General features: G+C 56.6%; 1 protein-coding gene across 3 annotated transcripts in view; it reads right to left on the reverse strand.

Moving 5' to 3' along the window:
- Nucleotides 1-20,197, reverse strand: part of Dhrsx (dehydrogenase/reductase X-linked) — a 91,151-nt gene that overhangs the window by 53,887 nt on the left and 17,067 nt on the right. For 2 of the 3 annotated variants that reach the window (XM_047536438.1, XM_047536439.1), the window contains exons 2-3: nt 17,461-17,568; nt 13,032-13,100 (exon numbers count right to left, since the gene is read on the reverse strand). In XM_047536438.1, coding sequence (XP_047392394.1) covers nt 13,032-13,100; nt 17,461-17,568 — 177 coding nt within the window. The remainder of the gene's footprint in view (nt 1-13,031; nt 13,101-17,460; nt 17,569-20,197) is intronic. The other variant, XM_047536441.1, reaches the window with a different exon arrangement.

Genomic DNA, 20,197 nt, shown 5'->3' on the forward strand with positions numbered 1-20,197 from the left:
GCAGAGGACCCAAAGTAGAGGACCGCAGCCATAGTGTGGTGGCTGACCTGGTGCAGGAAGAGAAGGACAGGAAATGACGTGGCCATCAGCTCTGACCGTACCAGGTGTCCAGCTCCCAGAAAGAAGGAACGTGACGTGAATGGCCCCAGGTCAGGACCCGCTGACCCTGGAGAGTTGCTATGGTTTGAATACAGTTTGCTGGAATCTTGGTCCACTCTACGGTGGTACTGAGGTGGTGGGACTTTGAAGAGGGAGGAATAATACTGTCCCCCATGGGAACATGGCCATCTCCGATGACTGAATTAGCTCTCATGAGCGTGGCATGGTATTAGGTGAGGCTGTGCCAAGCACCACGCACTGGCTACCTTCTGAATGTGGTTGGTTACCTTTCTGATTGTCCACCATATTGTCATGCAGCTGGGTAGCCCTTACCACAGCTGGAGGACTGCCGCTGTGGCCTTCCCACCATCAGAATCATGGGACAGACCTTTTATCTTTCTACCTTACCCAGTCTCAGGCATCTTGTTACAGCTACACAAATGGATTAAGAGAGAAGGGAGATGCTCACAGATGGCGGACATGGGCAGCCCTGTCACATGTTTCCCTCCCGACTGCTCTTCCTGGGCAGCTCAGAGACCTGACAGATCATGCAAAGACCTCGAAAGCACAGATCCGGCTGATCACAGTGGAAGACGGCAAGGAAATTAGAGCACCAACCCACATCCCCCAGGGGCAAAGAGTGGACATCCAAATAACTGCCCAAATCGAGAAGGAAATAGTCATCATGGGACCCACAAGAAACAACAAGCAAACACAAAAATTTAGAAAGAAAACTATGCTAAAAATGGATAAAGAACATTGATTCAAATGAAGACTGACAGCAGGGGAGGGTGAAGGACCTTAAGCAACCACTTCTTTACCATCTTAGTGATAAAATGGAAGGAGCGATGGAATGAGATTCCATGGGGTTAGGTACGCTAATGAGAGGCTGCATCGAAAGTATTGAGGTCGGCACGCAACGAGAGGAAGCACTGGAATCAGCATGGCAGAGGAGCATCTCAGTGGTGCAGAGACGGGGACTTAGGGACGAAGAGGGGATACAGGAGGAAAAGGTGAGGAGAGGAGGTGATCAGGGGTTGGGGAGGAGAAGGAGAGGGAGAAGGAGAAGGAGGAGAAGGAGGAGGAGGAGAGGAGGAGGAGAAAGAGGAGGAGGAGAAAGAGGAGGAGGGGAGGGGAGCAAAGGAAGAAGGAAGAAAGGAAGAGGGAACAGTTAAGACCCAACATATGGATAATTGGCACCTCTGAAGAAAAACCACTGGGAAAAAATTAAAATGGAAAATATGGAAATCTTAGTGGAAATAAATTTTTATAGAAGACCTGAAATGAAGAAACACCTATGTCTGCCAGTAAAAGAGTTATGACCAACCATAGGAATTATTTTTAAGTGCCCATGTGGCCACCAACCACAGCTGGGTAAAACTGTTGAGCTTTAAAGATAAGGAGAGACTCTCAGAAACATCAGGGGAGAAAAGGGCTGGGTAAATGGGAAGGGAGAAGATAAGTGAGATTGAGATGTAGATAGAGATGTAGATAGAGAGTAGCTAGTGAGGCTGGATATGGGGTGGACACCTGTCCCCAGCAGCTTGGGTGGCTGAGGCAGGAGGATGGAAAGTCCAAGGCCAGCCTCAACAACTTAGCCAGACCCTGCTGCAAAATTAAAAAGGGCTGGGTATGTAGCTCAGAGGTAGAGCTCCCCTGGGTTCAATCCCTGGTACCAATATAATAATAATAATGTAAAAAAAAATGGATGGAGTCTTGAATAACAAGTAATGGGAGACTCTAAAGACGAACAATTCAGATAAGAAAGTAAGATATTCCCAAATACTTTGGAGCTCAGTAAACAAAAGCAATTCATCGTGTCTCAAAAAAAAAAAAATGCGTATCAGGACAGGAACTAGCCCATTCAGTGTCTCAAGACCACCATGCAAATCGGGACGAGCCTCACTTTTTAGGTAAAGATGCTGGAGAACCATATCCTGTAGCTGGGGAGATGCCAACAGGTGAACACACGATCACTTTTCACAAAAGAACATCGTAACTGAAATGTGCCTATTTCTTTAAAGTTACTAGAGATTGGGACAAAAAAGTCCCCCAAGCACCCACCATAACCAAGGGATGGAATTTGGTGGGGTCGTAGAGCTGCATTATGATTCATTCATGGTCAAAGAGCAGATCCCAGGCTCCAGTTGAGTTTTGGATGCTGCTCCACCAAGATACAGAAGTCGCGAGCACATTGTATAAAGTTCTCCAAGTTTTGACTCTTAGAATTGAAGTTATTGGAGGTTCAGGGCGATGGGATATGGCAGTCCCTGGAGAACAAAGAAACTCAGTAAACCCAAAACCTCAGAAAATAAACAATGCAGAAGCACAAAAGGATCCAAAACATAAAAGAAGACAAGAGAAGGAGTCAAATGCGTACCTCTTAAAAGGTGGTGAGATAAAGATGCTCAGTCATAGAAAATCCATTTTTTTACCTAGAACAGATGCAAACACGAAATAGACTCTTGAAGATATCCACAGAAGGGGTAATTCTTGAGATAATTTAAAACACTTGATGGACATGCTACGCAAATGCCTACTCCGCCACACTGATTAGGGGACCATGACAAGCAAAAATTAAGAGCACGTTCAGTAAAGACAATTTTTTTTTTCAGATATTTTCTATCGGAGGTTGGTGAGCTGACAGATGCAGAGGGCAGGGTACATTTTATGGCTGAATGACTAAGTAAATATCTGAAGTCAGAAATGCCAGGTCCCAGGACACTTTGAGGGGAAGACTGAGGTTGAGATCTCTAGATGGAAAAGATGGCTTCCCTCCTCCCCGCTCATTAAGTGATCATGGGGCTGAAACCAGTCCTCCCGGCTCCTAATGGTTGGTGGCACATGCCACACGAAGTGTTAGCTTCATTGAGGAGAAAATGCCAGTGTTCAGGGAAGGGAGACTTTCCATGCATGCTGTAATAAGTTTTGAAATGACGGTTAAGTGATTCTGCTACGACCATTACGGTGTTTCCAACATACACACATTCGAGGACCTTTGCTTTGCGAAGGTCTTACAAACATCAGGGTCTGGTTTACCAGGTTTTATACATGTCTCCACCTTTCGATTGGTGTATTGGAGTGATTTTTTAAATTTTTTAATGGAAAAACTCTGCCCCAGTATTGGGAGAGAGAAAGAAGAGATTGTCATGGTTTGGATACGAGGTGTCCCCCAAAAGTTCAAGTGTGAGAGAATGCAAGAACATTCGGAGATGAAATGATTAGATCAGGTGAAGCCTAATAAGTGGATTAATCCACTAATATGATTAACTGGGTGGTAACTCTAGATTGGTAGGGTGTGGCTGCAGGTCACTGGGGTTTATACTTTGTCCCTGGTGAGGTGAACAGGTCTCTCTCTCTGCTTCCTGGTGCCACGTCCTGAGCTGCTCTCCTCCTCCAGGCCCTTCCGCCATGATGTTCTGCCTCAACTTGGGCCAGAGCCATGGAGTCAGCCCACATGGATGAACCTTTGGCGCTATGAACCAAAATAATTTGTTATCCTCTTTGTTGTTCTTGTTGGGTCTCTAACCACAGTGATGTGAAGCGGACTAAAACAGACACCGAACGCTGAAGTCCCATCAACTCCCCCTGGATGAGGGGCCCTCACGGCGCACACCAAGCTCTGTCTGTCTTCCCTGATGCTGTCTCACTCTTAAACAGAACTCAGCTGGATCCAAGGACCACCAAGGAGAGCTCTAAATACGCACTTTTGATTGACAGGTTCATGAGAAGTTCGTACGACTAAACAGGCAGAAAACGCACCATCTCATGAAAATGCTTGAGATGGTCACCATGAGATTTTCTGTCCTTCAAAAAGTAGACTCTGGCTCCTTTCCTGTGCATTCAGTGCTTTGACGCTTCCTTCACTGAGGGCTCCGTTTTCTTCCTGAGGAGAAAGGTGGGCCCCCATCCTCTGTGCTTCAGTTAATGAGGACAAGTGACGACATGACAAGATGAGTCAAACACCAACAGAGCAAGGACCGCACAAGACCCCGATCCCCAGTCAAACTGCTTAAAATAAATAGGAGACATTTCCATCCCACTGGACAATTTCCAAAGTTCATTCCCAAGTTGGAAGAAGGGAACTTGGAGGTGGGTTGGAGAAGATGAAGGGGAACTTCAAAGGCACGTGGAGGCCTCAGTCTTGAGGGAGGTTTTGGTATTTGGTGTCACTGATATATTAGTGATTTTTCTTTGTGAGCATCCAACTTTGAGACCTTAATTTCAGGGACAAGATGGTACTGGGTTTGGATGAGTATCCACAAAAAATACCCATGTGTTGAAGGCTTGGTCCCCAGAATGGACTACTGAGAAGTGCTGGAACCTTAAGGACATTGGGCCTAATGGGGGGTCTTTAGGTTGTTGGGGGAAAGTCTGCAAAGAAAATTATGGGACCCCCTTCTCTTAGTCTTCCTCTGCTTCCTGGTTCATGACGTATGCAGTTTCTATGCCACATGTTCTCACCGTGATGAGCTGCCCTTCACCAGAGGACTATGACAAGATCCTTGAACCCAAATAACCTTTTATTTTTATAAATTGTCTCAGGTATTTTATTATAGGAATAAACACAGGAAATGAACATGTGTGTGTCTATCCATCCACCCATCTATGCATCTACCCATTCATCCATCTATCTATCCATCCATCCATCCATCCATCCATTATCTATCCATCCATTCATCCATCCATCCACCCATCAACCCATCCACCCATCCATCCATCCATTCATCCATCCATGCACCCATCCATCCACCCATCCATCCATTCATCCATCCATCCACCCATCCACCCATCCACCCATCCATCCATCCATTCATCCATCCATGCACCCATCCATCCATCCATCATCTATCCATTCATTCATCCACCCATCCATCCACCCATCCATCCACCCATCCATCCATCCATCCTTTATCCATCCATCCATCCATCCATCCATCCATCATGTATCCATCCATCCATCCATCCAATCTACCTATCCATCCATCCATCTACCCATCCATCCATCCATCCATCCATCTACCCATCCATCCACCCATCCATCCATCCATCCATCCATCCACCCATTCATCCACCCATGCATCCATCCACCATCCATCCACCATCCATCCATCCTTCCATTTATGTGTTAACCTATCGGTCCTCCATCTATATATCTACCATCTATATTATCATCTATGTTTATCTATTTCTCTCTCTAGGATCCATGTGTGTATCTACCTGCCAACTTATTTAATTCTGTCATGTGTTTATATCTGTCTATTCCCTTAATCTAGTATCTATTTTATTCTTTGTGTCTAACTACCTACCTACCTGACATCATTATCCACCCACCCATCCATCGCTGCATTTATCTACCCACCTCTCATGCTCGCGGTCCTTGCTTAGGATCGATGTGGCCCACCGTGAGGCCATCTGGCACCATGCAGACACGTTGTGGAGAGTCACACCCGTACCGGTTCCTGTTCATGGAGACCGCAAGCTGCTGAGTCTACTACCAGGCACACAGCAGGCCCCGCAGCGAGATGCATGCAGCTCCAAATGTTCACAGTGTGGGTGCAGAAATGCTGGTCTACAAATATTAACATACGAAAATTCGTGTTTCCCAAACACCCGCCGCAGTCGACAGAGCGATCCGAGGAATGTTTCACAGAGCAGTTGCTTCCCACCTGCTGGGATCCGGCGGCTGCTCGACTGGGCGCTGGCGTCTGGTGTCTGGTGCGGGAGCTGAAGCCCCCTCGCGCCCGTGGGCACAGACGGCTCCTGAAACCCAGGCGACCTGCTAAACCACACACCAGCTGGAAAGGGGTGTTGCCCGAGGCTGCGGTGCAGGTTTCTCAAGGCGACCGACGCGGGCCAAGGACACCTTCTCGGTCCCTTTCCACGTCACGCAGCGCGGCGGCCACGTGAGGGCTGGCTCCCACGTCCATGGATGGACGATGGCAGCACAGGAAGTCCTTGAGGCTGTGCCTCCTTCCGCCAAATGTGCAGGGCTGCGCTTTCCTGTCTGAGTTTGGGGTCGGGGACAGGCTGATGGGTCGTGCCTGGTGCGCCTGGGATCTCGCCCACGCCGGTCTCTTCTCTCGGGAAGAGGCTGGGCTGGTTTCACGCCCACGAGGTGCAGCGTGGCTTCCAGAGCAAAGGCCCGTCCAGGTCAACATCTCGACGCCACCGAGGCTGAGGACCCGTGACGGAAGCCTCCAGGTCTCCGAGGGGCCGCCCACCGAGTCCCGGATGGTGTTAGGACCGCAGGCGAGTCTGTCTGGCCGCCCAGGCTGCGAAGGTCACGGTGCCCCAAGGAGACCGCACGGGACGCCAGGCAGACGTGAGGATCAGGCAGCGACACACACAGGTTCCCGTGCGCACAGAGCCCAGGATCCACAGGTACGCCCTCCACCTCCTCGTAGCTTAGGGGTCAGGCGTCCCCAGCAGCTCATGCGGGTGACCGTGCAAGAAGGTTCAGAGGTGCGAAGGCGAGGCCACGAGGAGTGACCTAAGGAGGGGACTGATCCACTGACACGGAGTGACTGCGAGGTGGCTGGGGGTGGGTCCCTGGGGACATGCCTTGGGGACTATATCCTGTCCCCGGCTCCTTGGGGACTATATCCTGTCCCCGGCTCCTTGGGGACTATATCCTGTCCCCGGCTCCTTGGGGACTATATCCTGTCCCCGGCTCCATGGGGACTATATCCTGTCCCCGGCTCCTTGGGGACTATATCCTGTCCCCGGCTCCTTGGGGACTATGTCCTGTCCCCGGCTCCTTGGGGACTATGTCCTGTCCCCGGCTCCTTGGGGACTATGTCCTGTCCCCGGCTCCTTGGGGACTATATCCTGTCCCCGGCTCCTTGGGGACTATATCCTGTCCCCGGCTCCTTGGGGACTATATCCTGTCCCCGGCTCCTTGGGGACTATATCCTGTTCCCGGCTCCTTGGGGACTATATCCTGTCCCTGACTCCATGGGGACTATATCCTGTCCCTGGCTCCTTGGGGACTATATCCTGTCCCCGGCTCCTTGGGGACTGTATCTTGTCCCCGGCTCCTTGGGGACTATATCCTGTCCCCGGCTCCTTGGGGACTATATCCTGTCCCCGGCTCCCTGGGGACTATATCCTGTCCCCGGCTCCCTGGGGACTATATCCTGTCCCCGGCTCCTTGGGGACTATATCGTGTCCCTGGCTCCTTGGGGTTTATATCTGGTCCCTGGTGAGCAGAGCTCTCTCTGCTTCGTGGTGCCACGTCCTGAGCTGCTCTCCTCCTCCAGGCCCTTCCGCCATTTTGTTCTGCCTCACCTTGGGCCAGAGTCATGGAGTCGGCCCACCATGGACTGAACCTCTGACACCATGAGCCAAAGTAATTTTTTCTTACCCGTTCAACTCACCATAGCGAGATTGCACAACCAACCTAGGTGCCCTTCAGCACATGAATAGATAAAGAAAATGTGATACATATACACGATGGAATATTACTCAGCCTTAAAGAAGAATGAAATGATGGCACTTGCCAGCAAATGGATGGAACCGGAGACTATCATGGTAAGCGAAATAAGCCAGTCCCCGAAATCCAAAGGCCCAATGTTCCCTGTGATATTAGGACACTAACCCATAACAAGTTCCCACCACAAAGTAGAGGGGATGCAGCTCGGAGATCCAGCCTCTGCCTCAGAAGCATGAGACCCTGGGTCCAAGGTCCAGCGCGGAAGCAGAGTTCCCAGCACCTGGACGTGGCCAAGCCTGCAGCACACGATCCACTGGGAGGCAACAACATTATCTCAATGGCTTTCGGTCATTGTCCTGAAGTGACTCAAAGAAGCCAACGGTTCCCAGGACTTGGGGCCACTGCTCGCCATCAGCACCAGGGCAGAAAGCAGGTGGTCACGGGGGGTCCACCACAGGGCACGGCGAGCCCTTCCCCCCCGACATGGAGCCTTCAGGCCGTTCCCAGCGCCTCCCCGGAGCCTGCCCTGCACAGGGGTCTCTCCCCGAGGTTCAGTATCGAGACCTCTGAGCCCATGGGCTCCACAGGAGGCAGCTCCCTGCCCTGCCACGGCTGAGGGTCGAGCAGAAAATACATTCTGCCGCCTTTCCTGTTCCCATCCCCGCTCCCCTCCCTTCACTCCCCTTAGTAATGTACACAATGGAATATTACTCGGCCCTAAAGAAGAATGAGTATTTTTATTGTTATTCCCAAGCGCTGGTTCTGAGTCCGGTTAAAACAAAATAATGCCCGTTACGAAGAGAGGGTCTGATGATGGCCATTAACAGCCAGCGTGTCTGTCCAGGCTTAGGATCAAAACACCACCCACCCCGGCAAACACCGCAGACCATGTGTCCACAGCCGACGGGTCTTCAGCAGACCTGGACCGACGTGACCCCCTGAGCTCGTTACTTTTCAACGGAAGCATCGCTGGGAATTGAAAATAAGAAGAAAATAAAAAAGAACGTGTTCAGCTCCTTGACCCTCTGGTCAAAGAGTGGACAGAGAGACCACTGATGCACGCCAAGCCGGGGCTTAGACGTCTTCTACCAACCCCCGCTGACGTCTTTATCTAATACACCAGAGACGGAACCCAGGGGCGCCCTAACCACTGAGCCACCTCCCCAGCCCTTTTGTTCAAACATATTTTATTTAGAGACAGGGTCTCGCTGAGTTGCTCAGAGCCTCGCTAAATCAGAGGCTGGCCTCCAACTTGTGATCCTCCGGCCTCAGCCTCCCGAGCCGCGGTGAGCCACCGCACCGGGTCCCACATTGCAACTGTTATACGAAGATGGGATGAGTGTAGAGGGAGGTCCAGGGCCCGAGGATCTCTGCAATCACCTACTGTATACCCACACAGACACAACCTGAAACCAGCTGAGCAGAAGGTGCAGCTTTGCTTACCGTGATACAGAAGGAACGCGCTCTGGTATCTTATGGGACGGTTACAAATATTATTTAGAATATTGCAAAATAGCTAAAAGAGGGGATTTTTTAAAAAATTTTTGGGGGGTACTGGGGGTTGAACTCCGGGGCCCTCGACCCCTGAGCCCCCTCCCCAGCCCTATTTGGCATTTTATTGAGAGACAGGGTCTCACTGAGTTGCTTAGCGCCTCGCTTTGGCTGAGGCTGGCCTCCAACTCGCGATCCTCCTGCCTCAGCCTCCCGAGCCGCTGGGATGACAGGTACAAAGCCGAAGCGCGCGGTACAAAGACGGGATTTTGAATATTCTCACACAAAAAAACAGAGAGTAAGCGTAGGAGGAACGGCTATGTTGTTACCCGGATGCGATCGTTACGCAGAGCACAGACCCATCAGCAGAACCCAGGAGCGTGCCAATCACCAAGTGCCCGTTAAAAAGAAAATCGAGGTTTGATAAAAGCGAAAAGGGGATACATAATTTTTTTTGGATTATTGTCTCCATGGTGAATGTGCATGTGAAACATTTCACAATAAGGCGACTTTAAGGCGCGTGGAAATTCACCGGAGGAACAGGTAGAAAGGCCGCGTTGCCCCGGGGTGAACCTGACCAGAACCCTGTGCTCTCCTGGGCCCTGGTTTCCCCGTGCGCGGAGGCCAAGCCTCTGCAGCCTCTACTGCCCCGCTGAGTCCCTGCCTCCGCGGATCTGAAACCACCGGGCAACATTCCGGCTCGGAGACGGGGGTTCAGAAAAGGCACAGGGGATTTTATCCGAAGATGAGGGACCCGGCTTTGGAACTCGGGGCAGGGGGCGGGGTGTGGACGCAAAGAGACTTTCTCAAACCAAGACCCGGGGAAGGTTGAAAGGACAGGCAGGTTTTGCAGGATTTCACGCTCGGTCATCAGACACGGCTGGGTGGGCTGTCCCTGCTGTGGCTGGGCAGTGGCCGTGGGCTGCTCCTCTTTAAAGCTGCATGACTGCCAGGCACGGTGGCTCCTGCCTGGCATCCCAGCAGCTTGGGAGGCTGAGGCCGGAGGATCGCAAGTTGGAGGCCAGCCTCAGCAACTTAGCAACGCCGGAAGCAACACAGCCAGATCCTGACTCAAAATAAAAACTAAAAAGGGCTGGGGAGGTGGTTCCGTGGTGAAGCAGCCCCGGGTTCAATCCCTGGTACCAAAATAAAATAAAATGAGATTAGATAAATAAATCCGGATGCACGTCAGAGCCCTGACGCTCTGCCTGCTAACGCCGTTTCCTGCAGTCTTGAATCGCTGCCCCCGAGCGAGCTTTCTGTCCGAGAGCGGGCAGGGGGCAGGGGCAGGCCAGGATGGGCCTCCTCCTGGACGCACGGCACCCCCTCCAGCTCAGGAGGGCGTCACCAGCCTCCTCCAGCTGTGCCTACGGGAAGGAGCGAGCCAGCAAGTCCTGGGAGCAACTGCCCTTACCCTTGGGGCGGTAAATGACTGTTACACGGGAGCCCTGCCCACCCGGCCAGCGGCAGCCGGACAGGAAGATTCCAGAGAGTGGGCACTGAAATGACTGACAGCTGCTGCTCTCAGCCCCGCAGGCTGCAGCCCAGGTCCAGGCGGGGCAGACTCGGGGCTGCTGAGGCTGCTTCCTGCTCACAGATGGCGCTGCTCCTGGTCCTCACAGGGTGGACGGGCAGGGGGCTCTCTGGTCTCTGTAGAAGGACCCTGGTCCCCTTCCTGGGCTGCACCCATGAGCTCAGCCCCTCCCAGAGCCCCACCTCCCACACCAGCTCCTGGGGCCGAGGGAGGAACGGCAGGGAATTTAGACACAAGGTCAGTGACATCCTGACCTGAATGGACTCTGTCTGGAGCCTCAGGGCAGCAAGTTTTAGAAAGAGCCAGACAAGAGTCGGGGTAGAAAGAACCTCTCTACAAAGAAGCCGTCCTGTGTCACCTGTGTAGCTCAGGTGACGGCCCTCGGCCACCCTCAGAACAGCTGCTTGCAAAGAGCAACATCTGGCTTCACTTAAAAGAAGACCCTGCGACCTCAGAGAGGCAGCTGAGGAGACCCTGGCCAGGCAGAGCCCAGACGCGCCCCGGGGTTACCCGGAGCCTCCTGCCAGCCTGCCGTCCCTGCAAAGCACACAAGCCGGAAGCAGGTTCAGACGCTGGGACACCGTGAGGCTGAGCTGAGCCCTCTGTGCCCGGGGGACCCAGGGAGAAATAAACCAACCTCTCTCCACCGCCCGAGAGGTGAGGCTGGGCCTCCCGCTCCCCAGGAAGACTCGGCTGGACGCACACGAGACTCGGGAGCCCTCTCTGCCCGCGGTGGCCTTGCTGCAGGGTGTCCGCTTGCTTCCTGCCTTTTCCTACCACTGGCCTCAGGGAGGGAGCCTCCGGGGCTCCCGGGACCCCCAGTTGGCCTCCGGGAGGTTCTTAGGCTGCAGTGGCCTTAATGGCTGCAGTGTTTTCACCCGCCTAGGAACAGGAGGTGTGATCTTCCTGGGGTGTCCAGCTCCTGGGGTGGAAGAGGAGGGTCCTCAGGCTGCTTTGCAAGTTCCTCTCCCTCGGGGGAGGGGGAGGAGGATTCCAGCAAGGCTGGGCCTCCTCCCGCTGCAGAGGCCAAGTTCCTGGGGAGGAGGGGGCGGCTGCAGCTTGTGTCTGATGCACGTTCTGGGAGTGTGTGTGTGTGTGTGTGTGTGTGTGTGTGTCTGCGGCTCTAAGAAACCACATGAGCAGAGGGAAGGCCAGAGAGAGCAAGGGAAGCCCACAGCACCACAGGGCGGGTGCTGGGCCTCTGTGTCAGCGGCCAGCTCCTGCAGAGGCTGCAAAGGTTCGCTCCCGAAGGGTCCCTCCAACCCGGCCACCGACCCTGGGTCTCCATCTCTCTCCTCCGATGGCTGCCAAGCCATTGGGCCAGGCCGCCATGTTGGATGGTGGTCCATCTCCATGGAACTGAGTCGACTAGTGTCTTCCACACAGGGAGCCCCTCCTGGGCAGGGTGGCCCTCAGGCCATGGCCGTGTCCTCACAAGAGACAGAAGAGGAGACACAGACACAGAGGAGCAGCCACGTGGAGACGGAGGCAGAGGCTGGAGGGCTGGGGCCACCAGCCCAGGGCCACCTGGAGCCCAGGAGCTGGAGAGGCAGGAAGGAGCCTCCCTGAGCCCGTGGAGGGGCTCAGCCCTGGACCCTGGCCTGGGCCGTCTGATCTGGAGACAGTAAATCCCGCTGGGCGCTCCGGGGGTTCATGGCGGGTGGGGGGAGGCACATGTGCATCAAGGGGTGAGAATCTGCAACTGGGCAGGAAGACCAAGTGGAGACCCCGGGAGCAGCAGAGCAGCCCGGTTGATAAGTGCACCAGGCACTGAAGCTAGGAGGCAGATCTGGGGTTGTCCACACCCCAATTAACGCTGGCCTAGTGACCTTGGCCTGGAGGCGGCCTCCCGTCCAGACCCGCCCCTCACAGGCTGAAGGTGGAACCTGACGCTGCTCTTAACGGGCCCACCCAGCACCCATTCCTCAGGTCACCTGGCGACTGGGGCTGTCCCCAGCCGGGCACCTCGGGACGTCCCGCTCTGCACCAGCCCCGGTGCGGTGTGTGCCGAAGGCCCAGCTCGGCCTTGCCCGATCTCAGGTCCAAGCCTGTCCCCGCCGAGCTGGCCTGCACGCCAGGCGGACTCACAGGCTTTCACAGACACACGGAAAGGACTTTTCCGAGCCACTGGGCACGAGGACAGCCCTGGGAGGGCCGTGTGCAGACTTCAGAGCTTGCACACGGCCCAGAGGGGCCGCTGACCCGCCAGGTGCGGCCGAAATGGGAAACTGCCAACTCAGGCGCAGCTGCCGCTGCAGGAGCACCAACGGCCGACCAGGCGCAAGGGACCAGCCGTGCAGACGCCGCCCCGGGCGCGGGGCTCAGCGTGGCTACCACTGGACCTGTCCAGCCCCCGAGGACACCGGAAGTCAGACGCAGCTCAGGCCCCACCCCCAAGTGACCGCTGCACACGGCTCTGCGTCCCGCTGCGCACGGCCCTCCCGCGTGGAGCGCGGCCCCCCGCCAGGTTACCTCTGCTGCTCAGGGTCTCCGCTCTGATCCTGCCGACGGCCTCCTCTGCCCGGGCCTCGTTGTTCCCCGCTGCCGGGAAGAAGCACAAATGCCCAATGTTACCGAGGCCATTCGGAGCCACGGGCCGGGGAAACAGAATCCGCCCCTGCACGTTGGAAGCCCGACCCCCAAGCGCGCCCCAAGGGCTCGGCCCGCCGTCCTGCACCTCACTGGACCTGGGGCCCCGCGCGGCGCTGTCCGCTGTCCACCCGGCCCCGCTCTGCAGCCGCGATGGGCAGGGAGCGCGCGTGGATCCCCCGCTGAGCTTTCGGGAAGGACGGGCAGCTGCGGGCACAAACGCTGAACCCGCAGGACACGTGCGGGAACTTCCAGCCCGTCGCCTGCGCTGCGGGGAAACCGCCAGCGCGTTTGCAGGAACGTGCGCGGGGCGGCACCTCGGTGCGCACGGGCGGGAGGGAAGGGCAGCGCAGAAAAGCAGGTTTCAGCTGATGCGAGTCCACAGCTTTCCCTGGTTCCTCAGGAAGGTGCATCCACAGGGTTAGAGCTTTTCTGTTTCCAGATTTTGTTTTTTCGCTTTTTATTTATATATATATATTTTTTTTTTTTTTTTTTTTTGGTACCAGGGATTGAACCCAGGGTGCTTCACCACTGAGCCACACGCCCTGCCGATTTATTTTGAGTCAGGGTCTCGCTATGTTGCTCAGGGTTTCGCTAAACTGCCGAGGCTGGCCTCCAAGTTGCCCTCCTCCTGCCTCAGCCTCCAGAGCCGCTGGGATGAAAGGCCTGTGCCTCGGCACTCCCGGCTACTACATGAGATGCATCTTTGCAGTTTCTTCTGTCTTTGACCCGACAGTCCCAATTTTAAGCTGTCCCTCCAGGGACTGTTGCTGGGGAAAGGAGCTGGGGAAAGTCTGCCTTGTCCAGCCGGGTGAGCAGACAGCCCTGAGGCCAGGGCAGGGAGCCTGCACCCCGGGAGAGCCCAGAAATCCCGGCTGGGATGAGCCCCGGGGAGCTCTGACGGACAGGAGATCAGAGGCCTGATGGACGGGAGATCAGAGGCCTGCGGAGGAGGCGGGCGGCTCTAAGACGCCAGCTACAAACACCTGTCCTGCAAAGGCCAAGGACCCGGGCTGGGTCCAGCCTGCGCCAGCCGCCCTCCAGGGTCCAGCCTGCGCCAGCCGCCCTCCGGGGTCCAGCCTGCACCAGCCACCCTGTCATCTGGAACCTGCCAGCGGCTCGAGGGAAACGCATCCCTGCTACACCGTGGATCTTGGAAGTCCCCAGAGACCCTGTGTGTGAGTCTCGGTCATGAGCGGGCGCTCTTGGCCCCCGGCCTCCCTGCCTCCAGTGGGAGGAAGTTAGACCACAGGGGACGTGGCCTGGAGGGAAGCTGGGACCCCAGACTCTTCCTCTTTTCCCTTCCTTGCTTCCTGTCTGCCATGAAGTGAGGGACCTTGGTCCACCGCAGCCTCCAGCACAAAGCGACAACCTGGAGCCAACAGGAACTGACCTGGTGACCAGGAGCCGAGGAAGCCTCTCCTCTCCACTCCCTACGACCTTAGCTGACCTGTCGCAGCCCAGAAAGCCGACTCCGTGGCTCCCGGGGCTCCCTGGGTCGGGCACCCCCGAATGCGGTTCCCATAGATTTGCTTCCTCCGTAGGTCACTCCTGAGAGGCCCTGCCTGGGACTCCAGGTCACTTTACTCTGCAGGATGTGTCAGAGTGACCGCTGGACATCAAAGAACGGGAGGGAATGCACACTCAAGGTCACCTTCCCCTGGGGCTGGATGTGGAACGGCTGCCCTCACGCCGTTGCAGAAGTCACTCGCGCATTGATGCAGCGACGACTGTATACACAGAAAGGATCTGGTACATGGCCGGCACAGGGCACCCGCCTGCTGCTTGTTCTTCCCATCAAGGGGATCAGGTCTCTGCGTGTGTGGATTCATCTCATCACTGGGGACATGACCCGAATGAATCAGCATGTGCAAGAGACCCCTCTGCTGGGCCGGTGTGGCACGTGGGCGGAGTAGTATACAGCCATGAAAAAGGATGCTGTTCTGTCAGCCTCGCAACACCGACGGACCTGGAGGACCTTACGCTAAGGGAAATAAGCCGGGTACAGAAAGGCAGCTGCTGCAGGACCTCCCTCCTAGGTGGAAGCTGAAGAGTTGAGCTCACAGCAGAGAGGAGAGCGGTAGAGATCAGAGGCCTCAGCGAGGGGAATAAATGCCCAAGATCCACGGCCGGGCGACTGCCGTTGGAAGCCACACAAGACAGATTTGAAAAGGACTAGCAGAGGAGCCGGCCCACGTCTTCCGTGCCAAGAAATAAACGGCAAATCCACGTCTAGGTCTTGGTTCCAGAGAGAGGACCACACGTAAGCAGATGAAATCTCCCAGGACTGCACTGTAGTAACCAGACGGCAAAGACCCAAAAGCAGAAAAACAAAAACAGTCGGGTGTGGTGGCGCACGCCTGTCATCCCAGCGGCCGGGGAGGCTGAGGCAGGAGGACGGAGACTTCAAAGCCAGCCTCAGGCACAGGGAGGCCCTCAGCACCTCAGTGAGACCCTGTCTCTAAATAAAACACAAACTAGGGCTGGGGAGGGGGCTCAGGGGCCGGGTGACCCTGGGTTCAGTCCCCGGTGCAGCAAGAAAAAAATTTTAAAAAGCAATATAATTTCCAGACTTTTAATAAAATAGAATAAAAACCTTGGAGCCCAAAGCAGTCACCAAACGATGGCCCCTGAGCTTGTTAAGTAGGGTCGCTGCCTTGTTCCCGACCAGCGGGAGGGAGAGGAGGGGTGAAGGGGAACGGAAGGACAGATCCGTCATCAGGATCGTCCCCAGAGGGCGGTTTGGCCGCTGTGAGAACCAGAGAGGCCGCCCGCCAAGCGGAAGGAAGAAGGAAGGATCTTCCGGTGAAGAGGAAAATAAGACAAGACCAGGAGGATAAGAACCCATGAGCGGATGAGACACTGAGGCCCGGGAGCTCAGGAGGCTGAGGCAGGAGGATAGCGAGTCGGAGGTCAGCCTCAGCGACTTAGCAAGACCCTAAGCAACTCAGAGAGACCCTGCCTCTGAAAAAATAAAATAAAAAGGGCTGAGGATGTGGCTCAGTGGTTAAGCACTGCTGGGTTGGAGTCCTAGTACCAAAAAATTTAAATAAATAAAAAGAGGTGAGTGAGGTGCAGTGAGGTCCCCAGGGAGGCCCTGACCCCAGGACCTTGGGACATGCCTGTGTGTGGAGAGGGGTCTTTACAGAGGTGAGTGAGGTGCAGGGAGGTCCCCAGGGAGGTCCTGACCCCAGGACCTTGGGACATGCCTGTGTGTGGAGAGGGGTCTTTACAGAGGTGAGTGAGGTGCAGGGAGGTCCCCAGGGAGGCCCTGACCCCAGGACCTTGGGACATGCCTGTGTGTGGAGAGGGGTCTTTACAGAGGTGACTGAGGGGCAGGGAGGTCCCCAGGGTGGCCCTGACCCCAGGACCTTGGGACATGCCTGTGTGTGGAGAGGGGTCTTTACAGAGGTGACTGAGGGGCAGTGAGGTCCCCAGGGTGGCCCTGACCCCAGGACCTTGGGACATGCCTCTGTGTGGAGAGGGGTCTTTACAGAGATGACTGAGGTGCAGTGAGGTCCCCAGGGTGGCCCTGACCCCAGGACCTTGGGACATGCCTGTGAGTGGAGAGGGGTCTTTACAGAGGTGACTGAGGGGCAGTGAGGTCCCTGGGGTGGCCTGACCCCAGGACCTTGGGACATGCCTGTGAGTGGAGAGGGGTCTTTACAGAGGTGACTGAGGGGCAGTGAGGTCCCCAGGGTGGCCCTGACCCCAGGACCTTGGGACATGGCTGTGTGTGGAGATGGGTCTTTACAGAGGTGACTGAGGGGCAGTGAGGTCCCCAGGGTGGCCCTGACCCCACAGGACTGGGGTCCTGGTAGAAGAGGAGGTGAGGACACAGACGCACACAGAGGGACGACCCCGTGAGGACCCAGGGAGAAGACGGTATCTGCAAGTCCAGGAGCGAGGCCTGGGGAGGAGCCGGCCCTGCCCACGCCTGGACCTCGGGCCTCCAGCCTCCAGGACTGTCAATCAATCAATGTCTGTTGCTGGTGCCCCCAGGCTGTGGGACTTGGTGGCGGTGGCCCTAGGGACTTGGTGGCGGTGGCCCTAGGGACTTGGTGGACGGGTTGGCATTTATTCCAGTGACCCCCATACCAAAAATGCCCCCCGGACTGCAGCCACCTGTTCTCTGGCCGTCCCCAAGGGCACCAGTCCCTGGTACTTCCTGGCCCTTGAACATCCCCCTTTACGGGTTTGCTGGGCCTGACTGTTGGGTCCCCGTGGAAATCGCCGTTTCCACACTTAGGACTGAAAACCGGGGTCCCCGCCCCCCGCGGGCCCCAGCTAAGCAGGTACGGGAGCCGATCACCTATGACCACGTGCATGCCCAGTCTGGCCAGGTGCTTGGCGGTGCAGTAGCCGATCCCATCTGTGCCTCCGGTCACGATAGCCACACGATCCGGCTGCCGGGGGAACACTGAGGAAGGAGGAGGAAAAGCCGGGTTAAAAAAAGCAGAGTCCAAGCCGGGCGCACGCCTGTCATCCTGGGTATTGGGGAGGCTGAGGCAGGAGGATGGCAAGTTGGAGGCCAGCCTCAGCAACCTAGCGAGACCCCGTCTGGAAAATTTTTAAAATAAAATTGAATAAAAAAGGCCGGGGTGTGGTCAGGGGTTCGCGCAGTTGCGTCCCCAGCGCGGCCAACCATTAAATAGAGGCAGAACCGCTCCTCCCAGGACCCGCAGGGAGTTCCAGTCCCTCGATCAGCAACCTCCGGATGCAAGAATGAGACCGAGCGGCCTCCACCTGAGTCGGGACCGGAGGTGAAACCCGTCCTGATCGTCTTCTGCAGAGTCCATGCGGTGTCCCGGCCCCTGGTCGGGGACACCCCGGGAAAGCGCCCCGCCCGGGGGTGGCCCTGAGCCGGCCTGGCTGCTGCCGGTTCTCAGGAGGCAGTTCGTCTGAGGAGGTTGGTGGATCCAGCGGGAAGAGGAAGGTCGTGCGGAGTGTTGGTCACGCTGCCCGAGACAGGAGGGAACGCATTGGGGGACCAGGAGGGGACGCAGCCGGGGACCGGATCTCCCGGAGGGCAGGCAGAGGCTGCCCCACGGCCTCCCCAGGAGGCCCAGGGCGCGGGCTGGGCGAGGGCGGCTCTGCGCATGCTCGGGCGCTCTGGGGTGGAGGCCGGTCTCCAGGGGTCCCACCCGGCGGCGGCGGGGGTCCTGGGCTGCAGCAGGCAGACCCCCTCCAGGCCCCACAGCCCCATCAAAGCCGTGCGTGGAGCGTGGAGGACGCGCGGGGGCTCTTCCCCCGCGGAGCCCAGGAGGCCACACTGACGCCACCTCCGCCTCGCCATCTCCGGAGTCCAGGGGCCCTCGCCGGAGCAGGGGTCCCTGAGGGTCAGCAAGGCCCAGGTCCCCAGCACGGGGAGGCAGCTCCTCCCCGCCTCCCTCCCTCCCCGGGAGCCTCAAGTTCAAGTGCAAAGACAGGCGCCACGTCAGACAGGAAACCCCGACTCATCCCGGGGGGTTGAGGCCAGACGTGTGAACGGACCTGGACCGGGAAAGAGAACTGCCAGAAACAGGCGGCGGTCACGTGGAAAAGGAGCTCACGACCAAAGGCCCGGATGGAACTCTTACTCGACAGTGTTGCAAGATGTGAACCTACGGCCGGAGGAAGACGATACTGCATGCCTGTCACCCCGGCGGCTCGGGAGGCCAAGGCCGGAGGCTCGCAAGTGGGAGGCCAGCCTCAGCCACGGAGGGAGGCCCTAAGCAACTTAGCAAGAGCCTATCTCCAAATAAAAAAATCAAAAGTGCTGGTGGGGAGGTGGCTCAGTGGTTAAGCACCCGCGGGTTCAATCCCTGAGCCAAAAATTAAAAACAAAAAAAAAATATTGCTTTAGACAATCCGCCTCCCCTTCTATTAAAGACGCTTGGATGTCACACTCCAGACTGAACCGCACCGATTGAGCCTCGGGATTAAGGTCAGCCTCCAGTCCTTTCTGCTTCTCTGTTTTTAAAACACTCAAGACAACAATCTCTTTAAAGCATTAAATCGGTGCCGGGCAACGACAGGAGCTTTAAGGATGAAAGGCAGAATCCAGAGCAGAGTCGCACCTCCCCAGTGGGTGGAAATCTGGCACCCACACAGCCACACACACCCACCTACGTGAGCATGCACAGCAGCGCTGTGAGATTGTTTTTTAAAACTTCCCAGAAAACTCTGCATCCCGATGGAACCAACGAGCTCGCGGACCTCACCTACGCTTCACTGCCTGGCGCAGAGGCTGCCCGGGAGGCCGAGCCAGGAGGCTCGCGAGTTCAAAGCCAAGCCTCAGCAACAGCGAGGCCCTAAGCAGCGCAGGGAGACTTGTCTCTAAATAAAACACAAAATAGGGCTGGGGAGGTGGCTCAGGGGTCGAGTGTCCCTGAGTTCCATCCCTGGTGACCCACCCCAAAAATACTAGCGGCACCCTCTAGGAGCGGGGTCCCCCGGGAAGCAACAGGTCCTCGCCGGTCTCTGCCCTAAGCACGCTGGTCCTCAGCCGGCCCTCTAGAAGCTGGGTGGGCCTCGCCCAATCAGTTGAAAGGGCTTTCCTGAAACACCAGGTGCACCTTCCTGGGTAAGAAAGCCCATCTGTGGACGCGGCCGATTGGACCCACGGGTGGGAGGTCTGCAGAGATTCGCCAATACATGGTGGCCCTGCAGTTTCCTTAATGTTGTGTGACTCGTTCTTGCAACGCGCGTGAAGTGAGAATGTGTCCACGTTTGGCAGCCTGGGTCCTTCTGGCCGGGCGCTGCCCCTCCCACGGACCTCTGCTCACGTGCCGCCCCCTGGGCAGCGAGGACGGGTCAGGCCCTCGCCACAGCGCTGTCCTGCCCAGCATCTAAACCCAGCATGGCCAGCTCCCTCGGTTCCGTGCGACGTTGCGACCAGCGCGCGTCCTCGGTGGTGCGGGGCTTCTCTCCGGCACGGGTCTCCGGGCCCAGCCTCCCTCCACCTGGGGGCTCGATCGCGCCTGGAGCTCCGCGTTACCGCCGCAGCCACATCCCATAATACCAGCCGCATGGCTCAGGATGGCGCCACGAAACCCAGCAGCTCCCAC

The sequence above is a fragment of the Sciurus carolinensis genome, chromosome X, assembly GCF_902686445.1.
Source record: "Sciurus carolinensis chromosome X, mSciCar1.2, whole genome shotgun sequence".
Taxonomy (NCBI): domain Eukaryota; kingdom Metazoa; phylum Chordata; class Mammalia; order Rodentia; family Sciuridae; genus Sciurus; species Sciurus carolinensis.